Here is a 19,207-nt window from a genome sequence, read left to right as displayed (position 1 = left end):
AGGAATTGGGAAATTGACAACATGGACGTGATATTTGAAGCCTTTAATTCAAAAGGAATTATTGAGTGTCTCCAAATTTATATCTGTGCCCTGGAAGCTGGTAACAATGAAAATCATGGCCTCTCTTCTCCAAGAACATAAGGCACTCCTGAGGTGACCAGATGCTACACACATGTGAACTCGTGACACTGCAAGGCAGAGTCTGATGAGCACTTCACCAGGCCCCAGAGCCAAGAGCCATGAGAACTCAGGAAAGGAGCAGCCACCATGGGCTTCAAGGGACAGAGAAAACTGCAGGGTAAAGATGTGGCTTGAGCTAGGTCGGGGGTGCTGGACCCAACTGGAAGAGGCAGAGAGGACCAGGGATGCAGGAATGATTGCGATTCACTGAACACTTACTGTGTGCCAGGCACAGTGCTCTGCCTGCCATATGCATCACTTCCCTTGCTCCTTCGAACCCTATATTTATCATTGTCTCTATTTTATCGTTGTAAGCACTGAAGCTCAGAGATCTGCCTCAGATTAATTGCTCAGATAGTAAGTTATGAAGCAGAGGCTGGGAATGAGGTTTATTTCTCTCCAAAGCCTTTCTTCTTAACCATTCTACTATTCAAACACTGAGGTTTTGACACGCAGACCAAGTAGACACCCCAGAGAGAGAGAACAGGATAAGACAGTGCATTAAAATGGCACAAGCAGGGAGTTTGAGATCAAGGAGGAGCAGCCTGGCTGGGCAGGGAAGTTCAGGGGGTAGGGTTGTGGAATCTAAAGTTGAAGCGATGGAATGGGCAGGATCACAGGGTGCCTCAGCGGAAGCATGGAGAGCTTGGTCTTAACCTGCCAGGGGACAGAATTGCAGCTCAACCTTCCAGGCCACCTCTTCCTTCTATACAAATGAGAGCACTGGGGTGTCAGAAGGTTAGGCCATTTGCCAGTGGTCAGTCACTTTAGAGAGCCATTGCAAATTCTTAAGCAGGGTGGCGGCAATGAAGAAAACGGGATTCCAGATAGGCTAGCTGGGCAGTCCAAAGCATGAGGGACAGCAAACTGGCAGGAAGGAGCAAGCAGCTCTTTTCTTGATACCTCCTTCAGCAAAGGGTATCTCTAGGGGGCATCACAGACAAGACTCCTCTCAACTAAGGTCTGAAGTTTAGGAAAGCAAATATCATTAGGAAGGTCAGAATTGCCTTCCCCTGCCAGGCTCAGGGCCCTCAGCTAGCCTGGAGCACCGGAAAACACAGCTGCCCAGAAAACACAGCTTTCCCCTTGCCTGGGGAAGCCTGTCTAAATGCAAGGCCTGAGACCGGACACCCCCAGCTCTGAAGAGCTAGTGGCCAGGACAGCCTCCTGATGCCATCCATCTCTTTATGTTGTTTTCCTGAGCATCAAGCTGAGCCCGGTGTCTGTAAGCCCAACCCAACCGTCCCACTGGGGTCACCAGAGCAGGTTAGATAAGGCAAGAATTTCCCAGGCAAGGAGGCTGACCCCACCCTGTTTGAGCTGAGTCTTTATTGGGACAGGATTCCACCTGCGGTATCCACCTATGTTCAGCCAAGAAAGCCCTGCCCTGGTTGACTATCCTCCTCCGAGGTTCTCTTTGCTTAATTAATTCTAATAATAGCTGCCATCCATTGAGCAGTATGCTAAGCATTTGACATGCATGGTCTCATTTTATCCCTACAACCCTGTGATGAAGATGTAATTATCCCCATTTTATACGTGATGGAACTGAGGCTCAGAGCTGTTAAATAATTTGCCTAAAACCACGTCACTAAAAGAGCCAAGACTAAAATGTAGGCCTGTCTATCTCCAAAGTCTGGGTCTTTGCTCATATAATTGATTGCTTTCTAACATTGGTTCACTGTAGCCACATCTCCTTGAGGGCAGGGGTTCCCTGCAGTAGACAATCCAGCTTCAGAGAGTGGCCTTGCTTCCCGATGCTACTCATGTTCCTAGAAGCCAGGAGTCTGATGTTTTTTTCCCAAACCAACCTTTGGGCCCAAATCTGAATGGCATCTGAGACCTTATCTTCTCCTACAAGTGATGCTCAAGGAAGACAAGATTTTCAATTCCCTTCAACATTTACCCAGAGAGCATCATGCAGGTGTGCTCTGGCCAGGGAAAGCGGGGCTGCCACTTGTACATTCACTCATTCAATAAATATTTATCAAGGCTTTACCATGTGCTAGGCACATTCTAGGTGCTGAAGACACAAGTGGGAACAAGTCATAAAGAATCTCTGTCTCCCTGGAGTTAACATTCTAGCTGGGAAGAAAGGCCCAAACAAAACAGACCAAAAATCTATAAATAGATATGTAGTAAAGTGGAAGTAATGACGATACCAGGAAGAAAAATAAAGCAGCATAGAGGATGAAGAATGATGAGAAGCGGAATTTTCAGAGGCTCTTATGAGGATAAAACATTTGAACAGAAGCCTGAATGAAGTACATGGGAGCCGTGGGATGATCCAGAGGAAGAACATCACAGGCGATGGAAAAAAGCAAGCACAAAAGCCCTCCACTAGGAATTGTCTTGGTTTGTCTTAAGGAACAGGGAAAAAAGTTAGTGTGGCTGGAGTCAAGAGAGTGGGAGAGAGTTGTGAGGTCACAGGGGAAGTAAGCACCAAGATAGCGTAAGGCTTTCTAGGCCACAGGAAGGAGTTTGGGTTTCAAATGTGCTGAGTCCCAGGCATCGTGGTGCGTCACTCAGGTGGGGCTGCCTCTGCGAGCCACAGAGAGGAGCTTGTGTGAACCAAACGCACAAGGACAGCTCAGTAAGTCAGCTCACCCAGCTCTGACTCCCCCCTTGAACTCAGAGCAGCAAATGAGTCAGGGTCCAGCACCCAAGGTGGGGGAGGGTTTGTCAGTGGCCAGAGGTGAAAGAGCAGTTGACTCTATGTCTCATTTGCTTTGCCCATCAAAGGGCCTGAATTATCAACGGGTGTTCAAATATTTTAAAGCTGGAATCTCTCTGTATGAGGAAAATCCTCCCTGGAAACTTACCATGTTGCCAGTCTCCTTCCAAAGCACCGTACGTGTTTCATTTCTCAGGAGTATTATAAAGGCTCCATGAGACAGGCTCTCTGAACCTGCCCACTTCGCAGACGGGAAACCAAAGTCCAGAGAGGTCAAGCAGCATGTCAAAGGTTGGCAAGTATGGCACCTCTGGGGTTAGAGCAGGGGCAGGCGAAGCCCCCTAGGGAGGCCCCAAAGAGCAAGCCAAGAAATCACATTTTTGAGGTCCCTTCCTCTAGAACACTCCAGGAGCTTAACTCTGCTAAGACCTTGCTATGGAATTGTGACATCTGGGGGCAATGATTCAGCACTTGCTATTTCCTCTTGTCTTAGTTGTAAAAGTGGATCTAGAAGTTGTTGGAAGGGGGAAAGTCAGATAGATAAAATCAGGGATGTGGCGGGGGCAGGCAATATAGTAGAGAAGCAATGAAGCCGTCAGCAGCTTGCCCCAGACCTAAATGGGCCCAGTCCGGCGTTGCTGGCTGACGGATGGGGGCCCGCCAAGCCCGAGGCCTGTTTGATGTCTTACACACACTTCAGCTCTTCCCTTAGCTTCTGGCTTCAGCCTTCTTCGCAGCTAGTTATTTCCTGATACAGTGGCTGTAACTTCTAAAAGATGGGGTAATAACAACAGCTATCATTTCTGAGTATTTACTGTCCACCATCACTGTGCAAAGCTTTTTTACACACTTTATGCTACTGAATCCTCTTGAAACTCCTGCGAGGTGAACAGGCATGGCAGTGGCCTCACCCTAGTGCCAGCCCCAGTGAGCATTACTACTGACAGGTATTAGCAATTTGACAGATAGGGAAGCTGAGGCTCAGAGAGGTAAGGTAACTAACTTGACGTCGCGCAGCTAACAGGCAGCCGAGCTGTGTCTGTCTGACACCCATGCTCATTCTCCTGAGCCTCTGTTGAAATGGATTTTTTTTTTTATCTTTAGACTTTTTTTGCGGGTCTTTTCTACCGTATAGGAAACCGGACTTGTTTATCACTAAGATTACTAATAGGCCTAACATTCTGTGAAAACATATTCACCAGTTGAAATGTCCTGAAATGAGTCTGGGAGCCAGATGCTTGTGACAATTGAGTAGTTTAAAGGATTTTGCATGGGACCTGAAGCCATGTTAAGACAAATCTTTATTTTTGTTGCTCGGTGTGAATGTCACCGCTAACAGGCATGTGATACAACTTAGCTTCTAAGGATTGAGGAAAAAAAATAAAAGAAGTAAATTGTCATTCTTGGCATTTTCCCAATGACATTTGCATTTTCATTTCTATTAGAAGTCCATTTTAGCAAAGAAATGTAGCCTTAGTCACTTGAAACTGCTCTTCCCTAGAAAACAATTGTAAATGTAATAAGCAAAAAGAATAGAAAATGCCAACAGGAAAAATGTAATCCACCTGGGGTCAGATTCATCATGCAGACGGCTTCAGTCTTCCTCCGACATTCACATTCAATTTTAATTTAGAAATTAAAAATTCTAAATTCTAAGGCATTCAGGATTTGCAAGGAGGGGTTGGGGAGAGGGGAAGAGATTTAAATTGCAAATCCCACCGGCTAGGGATCAAGTACAGATTTCCCCAACTCTGAAGAACTATTTTACTTGCTTGCATTGCTCCTCTGCATAAGGCATAAGGTTTGCTCGGAAAGAGACAATAAGGTCACGATTGCTTTAAAATTATTCATAATAAAAACACATTTTGAGACTTGATTCTAAATGTTAAGCTTAAATTTGAGCAATTTAATTGCCCGTTGAATAGAAATGAAATCCCACCGGTAGGCAGTTATTTCTTACAACCACTGTGTGTGAAATTGAAATCTTAAGATACCATTTCAAATATTCACTTTCTCTAAGGAAGTTCTCCCCAAAGAGTTGTGAAAGATAAGAAACTGACCCAAAGTCATAGGCAGTAATCTCTTTCTTTACATACTAGGGTCAAAACAGAAGCATATTATTAAAAGGAAACTTAATGCCCAAAATTTGGTGGTTCAGAGGTTACCTCAAGGATATATTGAACAGCTGACTTGAGCCCCATACAAAACTGTAACGGGGAAGGTGGCAACTTGTCAGATTTAATAGAAGCAAGCACAGGCAAACATATCATCTACTCACCAAGATAGTGAACACTGAAATGGAAAATGCTCATACGTTTAGGAGCTGTAGGAAGTGAGGTGAGGGGACCCTTCTCTGTTTGCTTTTTTAAAAAAAAACAGGGCATCGTTTTTAAATTTGGATGGGAAATTCTTATTGCAAACCCCTATTTCACCTTCAGATTGAATTTCAAGCTTTTTATTTATTTTTGCATTTTTAATTTATTTTTTATTGAGGTATAACTGACATATGACATTATAGGAGTTTTAGGTGTACAACATAATGATTCAATATTTGCACATAAGATCACCACGATACGTCTAGTTAATATCCATCACCACATTGACACATTTTTTTCTTGTAATGAGCACGTCTGAGATTTGTTCTCTCAGCAATTGTCAAATATGCAATATGTTATTATTAATTATAGTCACCATGCTATACATTGCAACCCCAGGACTTGTTTATTTTGTAATCAGAAGCTTGTACCTTTGACCACCTCTACCCATCTCACCTACCCCTTTCCCTGACCACTGGCAGCCACCGATCTGTTCTATATGTAAGAGCTTGTTTTTTATGTTTTAGATTCCACATATATGTAAGATCAGATGGAATTTGTCATTCTGACTTACTGCACCTAGCATAATGCCCTCAAGGCTCATCCATGTTGTAGCAGATGGCAAGATTTCATTCTTTTTTTCATGGCTGAATAATATTCCATTGTGTGTATATGAGTGTACACATACCTACACATACACACACGCTCATCTTCTTTATCCATTCATCCACTGATAGGCATTTAGGTTGCTTCCATATCTTGGCTGTTGTAAAGAAGACTGCGACAAACCCAGAGGGCATATATCTTTGGGAGTTAGTGTTTTCATTTTCTTTGGATAAATACCCAAAAGAATTGCTGAATTCAAGTTTTTTAAACTCTCCCAATAATGCCTTCTGCTATAACATAGCAGCTGCCTTTTATATGCACTTAATATATGTTGAGTGTTTTCCATGCATTAATCTCATATCTGTTATCACTCCCAACTCATTATAAGTCTAGGTGCCACACTTTGCATGCATTTATTCATTTAATCCTCACAACAACTGAAGCAATGGTTTCTAGGATCTTCATTTTACAGATGAGGGTATTGAGAGTTTAAATTCTTGCTGTTAGCTCAGGTTCACACAGGCAGGACGCGGTGGGTTAGAATGTTGGCAGACTGACTCCAGAGCTACTACCCAGTACTGCCTCCTCATACTAAGGAACTTTCCTAGGCCATGCCAGCTGATAAGGGCCCAAGTGAAACCCAGGTAGTCTGTGGCATTTAACCACCGCACTGACTGGCTATAAGTAAACTATTCATCACAACCTATAGGTTAATTTTCATTTCTGATTATAGAGTGGTAAGTTACATATTTATCACATAATTTAGGCTTGCCTAAAATGTCTAGAGGTTTTGTTGTTGTTGTTGTTGCTGTTGTTTGGTTAAAAGCAAGGGTCTCGTTGGGGAAAATATCTTTTTATACACTGAAGGCCTTGTCTTGGACCCAAAGCTGCTCTTAGGGCTTCCTTGGTCACACATGTGCACACACACACACACACACACACACACTCTCTCTCTCTCTCTCTCTCACACACACACATTTTAATGACACCCATTAGGGATCCAACCTTGGACCCATGGAAACAAGAAAATGACAAAAACACGCAGACAATAGTAAATTCTGGTTTACAGTTGTGAAAAGTCAATGAGGATTGGCTCCGAACAGGGAAAATGAAGCGATCGGAAATTCACTTCTGACTTCAACCACCAACCTTTCAAGGTACACTCATCTAAGCCCTGCAACATCATCCTTTAAATGGGAATAAAATGTCTACGGCCATGATCCGGACTTTTTATACAAGACTATAGATTCTGAAAGCACTTGGTAATTTCCCCTTTACAAGACTTGTCACTGGCGTCATGCAGAAATAGACCTTTGGCGACAATTTCTGGGGGAAAAAAAATGATTTCTGAATACAATAATTTTCAAGGAACTCTGAGGAGGCCCAAAGTTTTCCCATACAGGACAGACCCTTAGCCTCCTCCTCTTCCTAGACTTTTTGCCCTTGTGGCTGGAGGGGAAACCCAAACTCCAAAATCAAGTCTGGCTGCTTGCTCATTTCCCGGACCCAGGGCAAAATCCGTCTCCAAGTACTGCTGTGGATCCTTGGAAAGGCACTTTCTGTGCAGAGCTTTATTACTGGCACTTTCCATGGGGGGCACTTCCACCGCAGGAGTCTGATTTTCGGAAGATGCTTGCGTGAGGGATGGATGGAAGGCGGCCGCGGGCGGCCCTGCGCGGCGCCCCCCCGCCGCCCTCCCTCGGGACCAGCGCCCCGGGCGCTGCTCGGGCGCCCCCAGCCCGCGCGCCCCCGCGCCCCCGCGCCCCCGCGCGCACAGCGCCCCCCGCCCCGCGCCCCGCGCCCCGCGCCCCGCGCTGGGTGGCCGCGGCCCCGGGACCTCCACCCGGGACGCTGGCATTTCTGCAGGTGCTTCTTTCACGTCCTGGCCTTTTCGCTTCTTCCCCAGCGGCTCTCGGCCTGGCTTGACCGAAGGGGAAACGGCGCGGCGGGGAGGCCGTGCGGAGCGACTTGGGGGCGACCCGGCCGCCTGTGCAAGGAGCGGGGCGCGCGGAGCGTGCGCCCGGGGTCCCCGACGCGGGCCCCTTTAAGAAGCCAAGTCGCTGCTGCCGCTGCTGCTGCGGCTGCTGTTTGTATTGCTAATCCCCTGGAGCCCAGTTTAAAAAAAAAGAGAGAGAGAGAGAGAGGAGGGGGCGGGCAGCTGTCTCTTTAAATGTGATTTCCTTCTATTGTATTTGAATCGTGATCAGGAAAAAGGAAATGAAACCAGAGACAGAGGGAAGCTGAGCGAAAATAGCGGCTCCCGAGAGAGGAGGGAGCCCGGGGAGAGAGGCTCGGCCCCCGCCCCCCCGCCCGGGCCGGAGGTGCGCGGGGGTCGGGGCGGCGGGGCGGGCGCGCAGGGCCCCGCGGGCGGGCGGCGCGGAGCCGGGGACGGCGCGGCCGAGCGGGACCTGCGGCGGCGGCGGCGGCGGCGGCGGCGGCGGGAGCGCGATGGAAGGTTAAGTCCCGAGCAGCGGCGCAGCTGCAGGCGCCCGGCCCGGCTGCGCGCCCCCGCCCGGCCCGCCCCCCCCCCCCCCCCGCCCGCCCGCCCGCCCGCCGGCCCCGCTCACTCGCTCTCTCTCTCTCTGGCGTTTGAAGGCAGCGCGGCGACCGTCCTTGAGCGCGGAGGGGCGAGCTCGCCGCCGGAGCGCCGGAGCAAGAGGAGGCGCAGGAGCGGCGGCGCCCGAGCACCCGAGGGGGGCCGCGCCCCGGCCGCCGGCCAGCCCCGCGCCAGCAAGGGAGCGCCCCCGCCGCCGGGCACGCCGCCTCCCTCCCCAATGTCCTCGGCCATCGAGAGGAAGAGCCTGGACCCGTCCGAGTAAGTGCGGCTCCCCCGCCTCGCGCCCCGGGGCTGCAGGTGCGCGCCCGCCGCGTGCCCTTGGCTGCCCCTTCCTCGCGGGCGCCCGACTGGCACCTGCGCGGGCCCCGAGCCCTGGGACGCACCTCTGAGCTCGGCGGGCTGGAAAGTTTGCGGGGAGGCAGGCACGGGGCTGGGGGGGGGGGCTCGGAGGCGCGCAGGTGCCGTCCCGGAGCATCAGGCTAGGCGCCGCTCCCCCGGCCCCCGGCCCCGGCCCCCGGCCCCTCTCCCCTCTCGGTCCCCATTCCCTTTGTCCGTCTGATCCTGGAAAGGGGGACCTTGCAAGTGGAGGCCCCCCGAGCCCCGACGGCCCCCCTCGCGGCGCGCAGGGGGAGCGCCCGGGACCCGCGGGACAGGCGGCCCGAGCGCCCACCCGGAGCTCGCTCTGGCCTCCAGGGACTTGGGAGCCCCCAAGTCCGCAGTGATCTGGGTACTTGCACCCTCTCCCTTGGGGTGCACTGAGGGCTGTGTGTGTGCGTGTGTGCGTGTGTGTGTGTGTGGCTGTGAACCTCCAAAGTTAGCGCACCGTCCTGTGTGTAGGCCAGTTCTGGGGGAGCGCTGGCTCATCGCATCTATCACAGTCTCAGAGGGGTTTGGGGTCAGGGAACCAGAGCTCTAATGAGCATTTGCCGCATTTGTTTTCTGAGCCTTGTGCCGGTTTGGAATGTCCCCCTGTTCCCAACCTATACCTCCAACCCATTCTTCGGCGTTAACAAGGGGAGAGAGGGTTGTTTAAGATATCATTTTCCCGTCAGCGCAAATGCCCTTTTAAGATTCATTAGCTGTCTGGTATTGAGAATTTTTATTCCTTTGAAGTCCCCATCTAATCCTTTGAAGGGATTTGTTACACAGACCAAAGGAGCTGGTTAATGACTTGTCCATTTGTGCTTTTAAGAGGCATTTGTTTTCTCTTCTTTTCTTTTCTTTTCCTGCTTTAAAGGAATTGTGCTTTCCTGATTGAAGTCCTCCCCCTCCCCCAGTTTCAGCCCTCTATGGTGTTTATATACCTGGGTTTTACCCTCAGTTACCAGCATAAACACTCAGCATGCTCTTATAAAATACAGGAAGTACCATGATCCAGTGAGAACATAAACATCACTATTCAATCTTGAAGGCTCAGACACCAGAAGGCTTATAAGGGGCTAGGTTTATTCTAAGGAAAACACAGCTTCCTTCAACAAATTCTCAGGAGAAAAATAACGTTCATTTTTAAAAGAATGTATTTATGCAGGCATTGAGTTTAAAGGGTGGTTTGCACACACACACACACACACACTATATATATATATACCTGGAATTACAACTTAGCCCTGAGTTTTCAGAGCCTGGGCAAGACCATAGATATGCAGTAAGAGGGGATGGGATGAATTGGTGCCTAATGCCTTTTCGATCAGCAGAACTTAGTCACTAATCCTTTTATTAGAAGATAAATCTGAGGTTTCAGCTCCCTGAAGGAGGTCTGCTCTTTGCAAAGTTTGTGCTTTTTCACTGAGATTAGAAAATTGAAACATCCTAACCTCATAGTACACCAGGCGCCTACTGAAGAATGCCCATCCTTCACTTCACTCTTTGCCCAGTAAAGACAGGCTGTAACTGGAAATGGACAAGGTAGTTAGGAAATTACAGCAGCACAAACCCCCTGTCCTTTATTGGAAATTGTTGAGAAACGATCCCAGAAATCCAGGCCGTAGTGATACTCGGGTGTAAAATTCAGGATAGACTCAAGGAGAATATAAGATATTAATTTGAGGGTGAATCCCACCCATTCATTACCTTGGAAATCCACAAAAGATAATGTGATATTATCATTAATTACAGAAAGCCAGATAGAGCCAATATCTTACCCTGTCCTTTCCTATCTCATCTCAGACCATCACAATGGCTCTTTTGCTTAACATTTCTACTGCCTAGCGCTGTCCTACCAGATGCTTCATTGTGTACCTACTCAAAGCCAACTTGGGTCATGACTATCAGCATCACCGATGTATGGATACAAGCTTGCCTAGGCGCTTGCAAATGAAACATTTAGACAGAAATCCCGAACATAGAGATTTCCTCTACCGTGGACATTGGGTGGCCCCTACCACCTCCCTGTGAATAACATGAGCGGTTCATTTTAATTCCAGGCAATTTTGCACCAGCAAAGTGCAAAATTCTCCTTTTTCACAGTTGGTTGGCAGCATCAGCATCAGGGCATGGAGTGTGGTTGAGGTTCCACGAGTGTTTCTGAAAGCCCGAAGTAAGACCATGGGCTGTGGAAAGAGAAGCCATGCATTTCTGAGCTGATGTATGTGAAAATGCTGGGGATATTATTTTTCAGAAGGGAGAATGGAAGTCCTTATGTATAACCTGTGGAAACAAAGAAAAACAAAAGCAGGCTTCAGTGAATTTAAAACTATTTAAAGTCTTGAGGTTTTTTTTTTTTTTTTTTTTTTTAAGCTTTTATTTATTTATTCATGAGAGACACACAGAGAGAGGCAGAGACACAGGCAGAGGGTGAAGCAGGCTCCTCACAGGGACTGTCCCTAGACCCTGGGTTCAGGCCCTGAGCTGAAGGCAGATGCTCAACCACTGAGCCACCCAGGCATCCCTAAAGTCTTGATTTTTTAAAAGAAAACTGACTTGGGTTTCACATTTTCTAATTCTAAAAAAGCATCATCTTATGAAGGGCCCTGAGATCTACGAAGCGTGGACTTGGTTTTGATATTTCTAAATACTCCTCGGGAGGTGTGCGCTTTATAGAAAGAGGCACCTGAAGTTATCAGTGTGTGAGATGGACACTGATTACCTGCATCTCGTCATCCCTAAGTACAACGGGAGCTGAGCTCTGTGGGCACAGGCCAGTCAAGACACGAGGCCACCTGGTAAGTTAGTGTCAGCTAGAAATAAGAGACAGATGTATACCCTCAAGGTACAGAGGAGGAAACTCCCTTTGGGAATCCCATGGTTGGAAGCAGGTCCATTTTAAAAAATATAATAGATTAAAAAAAAAAAAGATTTGTGCTTGAGTAAGGTTCAAAAGAGCACTTAATCATTCATTGTTGCATATCAACAGGTATTAGGTTTTTCCTAAGTCCTGTTTGGTGCTGGAATAGTTTCTTTCCACTCTCTTTTATTTCCTTTTGGCAAATAAAATTATTTATTTTAAAAAGTAAAACAGTGATATTCAGATTCCAGTGAAGCAAAGTGAACTAGAAATGCTGTCTGACTTTCTACCAAAGGAACACATCTCATAGGCTTGCCGTTAGCAGTTGCCTGGATGGAGCTTTCGGAGTCTGTTTCATTGCCTTCCACTCTCTTGAAAATAATCATCACCTCACCCCTTCCTCATTTTCTTTTCTAAATCTACTTTATCCAAACCGATTTTGCTGTTGTAAATATTTTCACAGGCAGAAAGGTCTACTTAGTGTCTTTTATAAGTTTAGCAACGGCCTTAAAACCTGCGATTTTTCTTAAGGATTCATTCAGTAATAAGGATGGGATGCAGAATTTCTGTAAAATAATAATAGTAATAATAATAGTAATAACTCAAAAAATAATAATGAGAATTCCGATTATATCCTGATGGCATTTTTATGTGGGAAACAAGAAAACAACCTAAGATAAGTTTTGATCACTCTCTCCTTTCCTCCTCACTTCTGTTTTTTGAGCTGTTGGGAAAGGCGTAGGTTAGTTAGGATGGCGCGGATAGATTCAGCAGGGAATTCGCAGATGTTTAGCCCTCTGGGTAGTGGGCTGTCCCTGAAGGGAGCAACTCTTTTAGCCTGGAGGGCCTCCTCTGGGGTTCAGCAGTGCCCTTGAGTCTGGGGGCATGGGAGGAGGAAAAAGCAGGAGATATGGCAAGATGCAGAGGGAGAGTGGAAGAAAAAGGAAAAAAATACATTAAAAAAAGAGGGCAGAGGGGCCTGAGCAGTGCTGGGCAGGCAGGGGTGCAGGACCCCTAGAGCCAGCTGGGAGCCTCTAGGGGCCCTGCACTGACTTCAGACCCTGGAGCCTGCAAGGCCGAGCCCGCTCCTGCCCCGGCCGAGCCAGGGGGGCCCCTCTGCGGACTCCCGTCCTGCCTCCTAACTCGGGTCTCCACCCAGGGCCGTAGGAGCCAGGGTCTCCCTCATGCCTGCTCTTGTCCCCAGGGAGCCAGTGGACGAGGTGCTGCAGATCCCGCCGTCCCTGCTGACATGCGGCGGCTGCCAGCAGAACATCGGGGACCGCTACTTCCTGAAGGCCATCGACCAGTACTGGCACGAGGACTGCCTGAGCTGTGACCTCTGCGGGTGCCGCCTGGGCGAGGTGGGGCGGCGCCTCTACTACAAGCTGGGCCGGAAGCTCTGCAGGAGGGACTACCTCAGGTACCCTCCCTGGGCCTGCACCCTCAGCCCCGAGGGTCGGTGGGGTCAGGGGCCCTGAGCGGGGGCCACAGGAGGGCTAGCGCCTCCACTCCTGCCCCCCCCAGATGTCCCCGAGGTTGAGTCTCAGCTGCCCCGAGCAGAGGCAGTGGGGCTCTTCCTGTCTGAGAAGCATGTTCCAGGGACACATTCCTCTGTGGTAAAATGCGAATTCTATAGGGGTGAGAGATAAACCCCAAATTCCACCTAGTAGTTCCCTGGGTGGTGTGGAGTCCCCGAGAGGGGAGAGGGCCCCAGGGAGGGATCCACAGGGCCGCACCAGGGACCAGGGGGCCTTGGAGTTGACCACTTCGGGGGTGGGTTTTTAGGGGCACATTTAATGCTTCGAACATACGTATTATGGGTCATAAAATACTCTTTTGTAGGACTCTAATATGTGATGCAAAAGCCCCAAGCTTTCCACGGTGACAGGGCTGCTGCCCGTGGGAGTCCTGGCACCACAGCTTCCTTGCTCTGTGACCTTGGGCATGTTCTCCAGCCTTAATTTCCACCACCCCCCAATAAAAATGGGGGTAGTAACAGCAGCTCCCTCTAAGGAGGAGGTGAGGGTGCGATGGGGCACCACGGTAAACTACGTGGCTGGGTGCGTGCCTATCTAGAGGCTAGCTGCCCTTGTAACTAGCCCTCATGACATTCTCATTAAGTCTTCTCCTACCTAATGAACAGAGATGGAAGAAAGGAAGGAAAAAATAGGAACTCTGCGACACCCCCAGCGGGAGGTGGGAGCTGAGGACAACCCTGATGCTCCCTGTCATACTGTTGGCCATGTGAATATTCCGGCACTCAACGAGTGCCTTTGCCCGGAATGTTCTAGCATTTCCAGTTTCATATTAGCTGCTGTGGAGGTAACTCTGTGCCCTCTACTGTCAGATCTGCTCAACTGTATAGCTGTCAGTTTTTTTTTTCTTTTTTTTTTTTTTTTTTTGCCATCTTCCTGTGGCAGAGGGTCTGTGGAGCATGCAGCCCTAATGCATTAGGACCACCCAACCCAGGGAAGCTCGTTTAGACTCCAGTGCCCTTGGCTGCCAGGCTACCTCTTCCTCCTAAACCTGCCCTCAGAGCTTTTTACATTAAAAAAAAAAAAAATGCAGGCAATTCCACGGTGAAGGAAGCTTATCTGTTTACCCAGAGACTGATAGAATAAGCTTTTTTTTTTTTCTTTCTAAATTCTCTGATAAAGTCCTTGCAAATTTAGTGGTTCAGAGAAAATAAGTAGAGTCTTCAATGATCACGATTATAATTTTGGTCCTTTTGTTTTTGTTTTTGTTTTTTGTTAAGTTACAAGCAAATGGAACTGGGATAAATAGAGATCTGATTTTGCTGGCGACCAGTTTGCCAAGTCAGTGCAGAAAGCAGACCGATAAATGATTCCCATTGGGCCCCCCTGACTACATCCCTGTCAAATCATTTGAATCTTATTAAATGAAGTGCAGATAGAGTAAGGTCAGAAGAGCCCCGGCTTCTCCCTATCTCTGTGGTTTTATGTAACGTTCAGGAATAAACCCGGTGCCGCCTGGGCTTGTTCATCTTTTGCATTTTTAAAAAGAAGAGGAAAAAAATTGTCTGGGAGAACCCAGTGTTAATTAACTTGTGTCTTGGTGACATGAAATAATTCTTCTCCCTGCTACATTCCTAGGCAACATGTTAATTAACTCTGTGTTAGGCAAGCCTTTCCAGCCATCCCTTAATATTTATATTATTGTTATGAAAATGGGCAGGAGAAAGCTTAAGACATTGACACCTCCTGACAGAGGAGAAAAACCTTTTTTTTTTTTTTTTTTTTTTTTTTTTTTTTTTGCTTCAGGGAACATCCTTTAACCTTGGACTAGCTTACTTCCATTCTTAACATATCTGACAGCGTCTTTTTAAAAAGGCAAGTTGGGAGAGTGAATAGATGGGAGGTCCCGTGATGGGGTTCAGGCCTTCTTCCTCCCCAGGAGAACTTCTCCTCCTCCTCCTGAGGATTGCCTACGGCCTGCCTGTTACAGTCCTTTTCAGACATTTAGCCTCAAATATTCATGAGATCCCAGTGCAAATCTGAACCCTTCTGCTGTTGCTACTGCTGGGCTGTGTTTCTGGGAACCTAACAGTAGCTGTTAATGTCAGTGCAGGGCCCCCAGAATCCCTTGTATCCCTTTCTACCAACTTTTGCGTACAATGCACCCCACCTCCCAGTGGTTTTACTTGCAACAGCCAACACCTGCATCTGTTAGGGCCAGGAGCCTGCCCACTGTCCCCGCGCCACCGGTGGGACCTTAACATTGACTGTTGAGCCATGGCTGTCACTTGCAGGAGCCCCAAAGCCTTGCAACCTTGCCTGGAGCCAGGCGGACTCTGAGAGATGCAGAAACCTAACATGCCATCTGCCCTGAGCTCCCCTCAGAGGGCCTTAGCTGCAGATTGCAACTTTGCTTGCCTTCCTCCCCTTCTACCCAGCTTCCCTTGCCTCTTCCCGGCTTCCCCTGAGAATACATCCTTGAGAATTCCTCTCCTCCGGGTCTGCTTCTGGGATATCCAGCCTAAGGTACCAATTCTTGGGGCCAGAGGTAAATGCTCAAATTAGATGTCAGGTCCTGGTTTATTTTTCCTCTTAGTAGAATCCCAGCATGCCAGAGCTGGAAGGGACCGCAGAGGCCTTTTCTTCCACTTCCCGTGCTTTACAATCCAGGACACAAAAGTCAGAAGAGAGGATGCCATTTGCTCGGGGGCACCCGGCTGGTTAGAGGGACCTGAACTTGCCTCCCAAATATTCATCCGTTGTCCCTCCCCCTCATTAACTGCCTGATGTGTATTGTAATTTACCCCCAACTTCCCTTTAATAAATGCTCTCCTTCCTTAAGGGTCACACACCCCAGGTGTTGGCTTCATGCCTGGCACACGGTTTGGTGAGTCGTTTATCTTTGCTCAGTCCCGAACTCAACTTACTGAACAGTCAGGAAACCAGAACTGGCTTTCCACTCCGAGCTCCAAGGTAGCACTCTCCTACAGCTCCACCATCTGCTACGATGGGAGAAAATGCTCTTCACCCCCGTAATGAGCTTGCTCCCAGGTGGTGCCTTGGAAACACTCAGAGATCCTCAAATGCAAAGCAGGATTCGGAGGGAAATTAGCTGAAGCTGGCTCTCACTATCACTATCAGAGTGTCTTCTTGATTTCATCTATTCTGCCCAAACGTTTCCAAATTTGCCAAATGCCCCATCTCCCCTCTGGCCTCTCAGGATGTAACAGTGGATTCTCTGCCATCCTAAGCGAGTAAGAACTTCCAATAAGAAGCTGCAATAAGAACTGTCCTAAAGGTTTTACGTGGAAGGGGCTGGCTCACATGCCTTGTCATCAGGGACCTATGAAAATGACTTCCTGTGGCAGGACGGTGCCAGATGCCAGTACACCTGACCTGTGTGAAAGCACTGCCCATGCTGGCTTAGCCTTTGACAGTGGGCGCTTTGACAACGCTCCGTTTGATCTTTCTCGTAGCCCAGTGTGGCAGATGCTGCGGTCACTGCCACTGCAGCAGCTCACAGGGGCCTGAGGTCCCACCACGGTCACGCAGTGCTCAGGGCTAGTCCTGGACGTGCATGGTTTCACTCTTGCAGGCTGACCACAAAACTTCAACCTGCCTCGGAATTGCCTGGAAGTGCTCCTTAACACACAGGCCTCCCCCCCATCCCTGAGTGTCTCAAGTGGGAGGCCTGAGAATTTGCAGTTGCTAGCGAGCCCCCAGGTGACCAGATGCTGTGGGTCCCAGGACCACAGCTCGAGAACCACCACACCGGGCTCCACCGTGTTGCCTTTCCCACCTTGACATTGAATATTGCTTGAAATAAGTGACTGAGACTTAGGGGAGTCTTGATTTCAGTGTCGAAAGAGAAGTCTCTCTGGAGATTCACGCCAGTGGGGCAGCTGAGGACCTTGACTATGGGGAGATGCTCTTTGTCTCCCAGATCTGAGACACGGTTAACTACACCCAGTGTCTTCTGTTGGATTCCCTCCGACTCCTAGAAGCTGGGGCTCCGGCGAACAGTAGGCCCATTTTAGCTTACAGAGGAGTGGAGATCAGCCCTCCCCACGGGTAGGATCGGTGGCTGTTGACATGATGGAACCTGGGAACCTCAGGAACATGCCCATTTCACTGCATTCCGGCTCAGCCCCCCTCAAAGGGCCCCCAGGGATTTACTCCAACTCTTCTTCTAGAATGAAAGTCCCCCCTGGGAGGGGACACACAGTACATGCCTAACCTCTTAATTCGAATCACTTCAGCTAAGGTACCTCTCCACAGAAGAGGGGTCCAGGGCAGCTTAAAGTGGGGAGAGCTCAGAAATGGGCAGGTTATGCCAAACACAGATGCCACGGGTTGCAGCCTCATCCCAGAGTACCCTCTTCCCCCTAGGAAAGGCTCCATGAGCCTCCTGGGACCCACCTCTTCCTTGCTTCCTGACAGGTTGGGTGTTGAGCCTCTTGTATGGAACCCATCCTCAAGCCCTTTCTTCCAGTTTTGCCTCTCCTTAGTGTTTCTTTCTGTTCTCTCCTCCCAGGCTTTTTGGCCAAGATGGTCTCTGCGCATCCTGTGACAAGCGGATCCGTGCCTACGAGATGACAATGCGGGTGAAAGACAAAGTGTATCACCTGGAATGTTTCAAATGCGCCGCCTGTCAGAAGCATTTCTGTGTGGGCGACAGATACCTCCTCATCAACTCCGACATAGTATGCGAACAGGACATCTACGAGTGGACTAAGATCAATGGAATGATCTAGGCCAGAGTCCCCCGGCCTCTCTGGGGGCAGGCATTTCGCTGAAGTCACTGTCTCCATGGGGTCTTCTTCACTCTTGGGCACTCTGGGGGTTTGAGGGTGGGATGAGGCATTTCTTAGGGGTTGGTGGACCCTCCGTGGGCACCAAGACATGGCATCCAAGTGACATAATACAAGGGACAAGACTAAATGCGACAAAATGACCAGTCTTTAGGGAGAACTTATGGACAATGGCCACAGCCTATCCGTAGTAACTGACACAATTAGTGAAGAAGAGGAGTGTTGGGGGCAGGTGGGCGGGCGCCATCATCCTACGGAGAGGGACTTGTGTAAAGAACCGTTAGGACCTTGACCCTTGAAAACTAGAGATGTGCAATTGATTTCTTTTCTTCCTGGCTTTTATGACAACCCTGCTCCAATCACTGTCCTCCACACAGGGAAGGACAGAGAGGAGAGTGGCCATCCTTTCTCCTTGGCCACCTTCCCAAGGCCTTTGGACCCAAGGGAAACTGCATGAAGACACATTTCAGTTGAGAATGGAAATTGCAACTTTTAACCAAACAATTATTTAAAGCAATGCTAATGAGTCACTGTTTTTAGACACCCTGGTTTGGAGATGAGCTGTTCCACAGATTGTTTCTATACAAATGTAAATCTAAAAACAAAAGTTGTTCAACTATTTTATTATCTTAGATTATATCAAAGTATTTGTTGTGTGTAGTCAAAAAAATAACTCCACAGACAATAAAAATGACAGACTAAAATGAAGTGTTGTTTACTTGATTATGACTCATAATTTGGGCTGGCAGGAAAATGGCTTTTTAGACTGTAAAGGAGACATAAATAAGCAATTTACTTTTAGGTCAAATAAAAACTTCCATTTATTGCTAGGGTTTATACGAGGCAGGCACGTTTCTGTATTACTAGCAATTATATAACAGGTCATCATGTAGCTCAGAGGGATGTAGAATAATTAAATTGTTATTGTAAAATGTGCATTTCACTTCAGCATTGTATGGAACGAACGGAAGGCAAGATCATTGCCTTTGGGAAACCTGTAACCTAGAAAGGACACAAATACATAAAACAGATTCCCTTTGGGAGAGAAGGTAATTACCTAGCTTGAAATGTGGCAAAGATGCTGAGCTTGACACTTCGATTTTCCAAGACGTGTGTCTCAGGGTATTTTATGACAAGTGGTTAAGAGGACCTTACTTTGAGGATTTAAAGCAGGCCATCTTGGTTTGTGCCTCCTCCTTCCAGACTCTTCAGGCCCCCATGACCTGACTCAGAGCGCCACCTGCTGGCCCTCACCTCTCCGCTGGCTACTTCAAGACCGGCCCAGGGAGAGACCAACCTAGAGGGCTGCGCTTCTCAATTGTTTCATAAAAATATTGGCGAGCACCAAGAAGTCTGAATGTGTTTA

General features: G+C 48.4%; 1 protein-coding gene across 1 annotated transcript; it reads left to right on the top strand.

Annotated features, from left to right (window-relative positions):
- Nucleotides 1–8,103: 8,103 nt before the first annotated feature.
- LMO2 (LIM domain only 2) lies at nucleotides 8,104–18,549 on the top strand. The gene is made up of 4 exons (XM_072759094.1): nucleotides 8,104–8,230; nucleotides 8,371–8,590; nucleotides 12,760–12,975; nucleotides 17,565–18,549. Exons 1-4 carry the CDS (start codon nucleotides 8,224–8,226, stop codon nucleotides 17,782–17,784), a joined length of 663 nt encoding a protein of 220 aa, XP_072615195.1. The 5' UTR covers nucleotides 8,104–8,223; the 3' UTR covers nucleotides 17,785–18,549.
- The last annotated feature ends 658 nt before the right edge of the window (nucleotides 18,550–19,207 follow it).

Source organism: Vulpes vulpes, chromosome 5, assembly GCF_048418805.1.
Source record: "Vulpes vulpes isolate BD-2025 chromosome 5, VulVul3, whole genome shotgun sequence".
Taxonomy (NCBI): Eukaryota; Metazoa; Chordata; class Mammalia; order Carnivora; family Canidae; genus Vulpes; species Vulpes vulpes.
The sequence above is the reverse complement of the archived record's forward strand: the minus strand, read 5'-3'. Positions and strand labels throughout refer to the sequence as shown.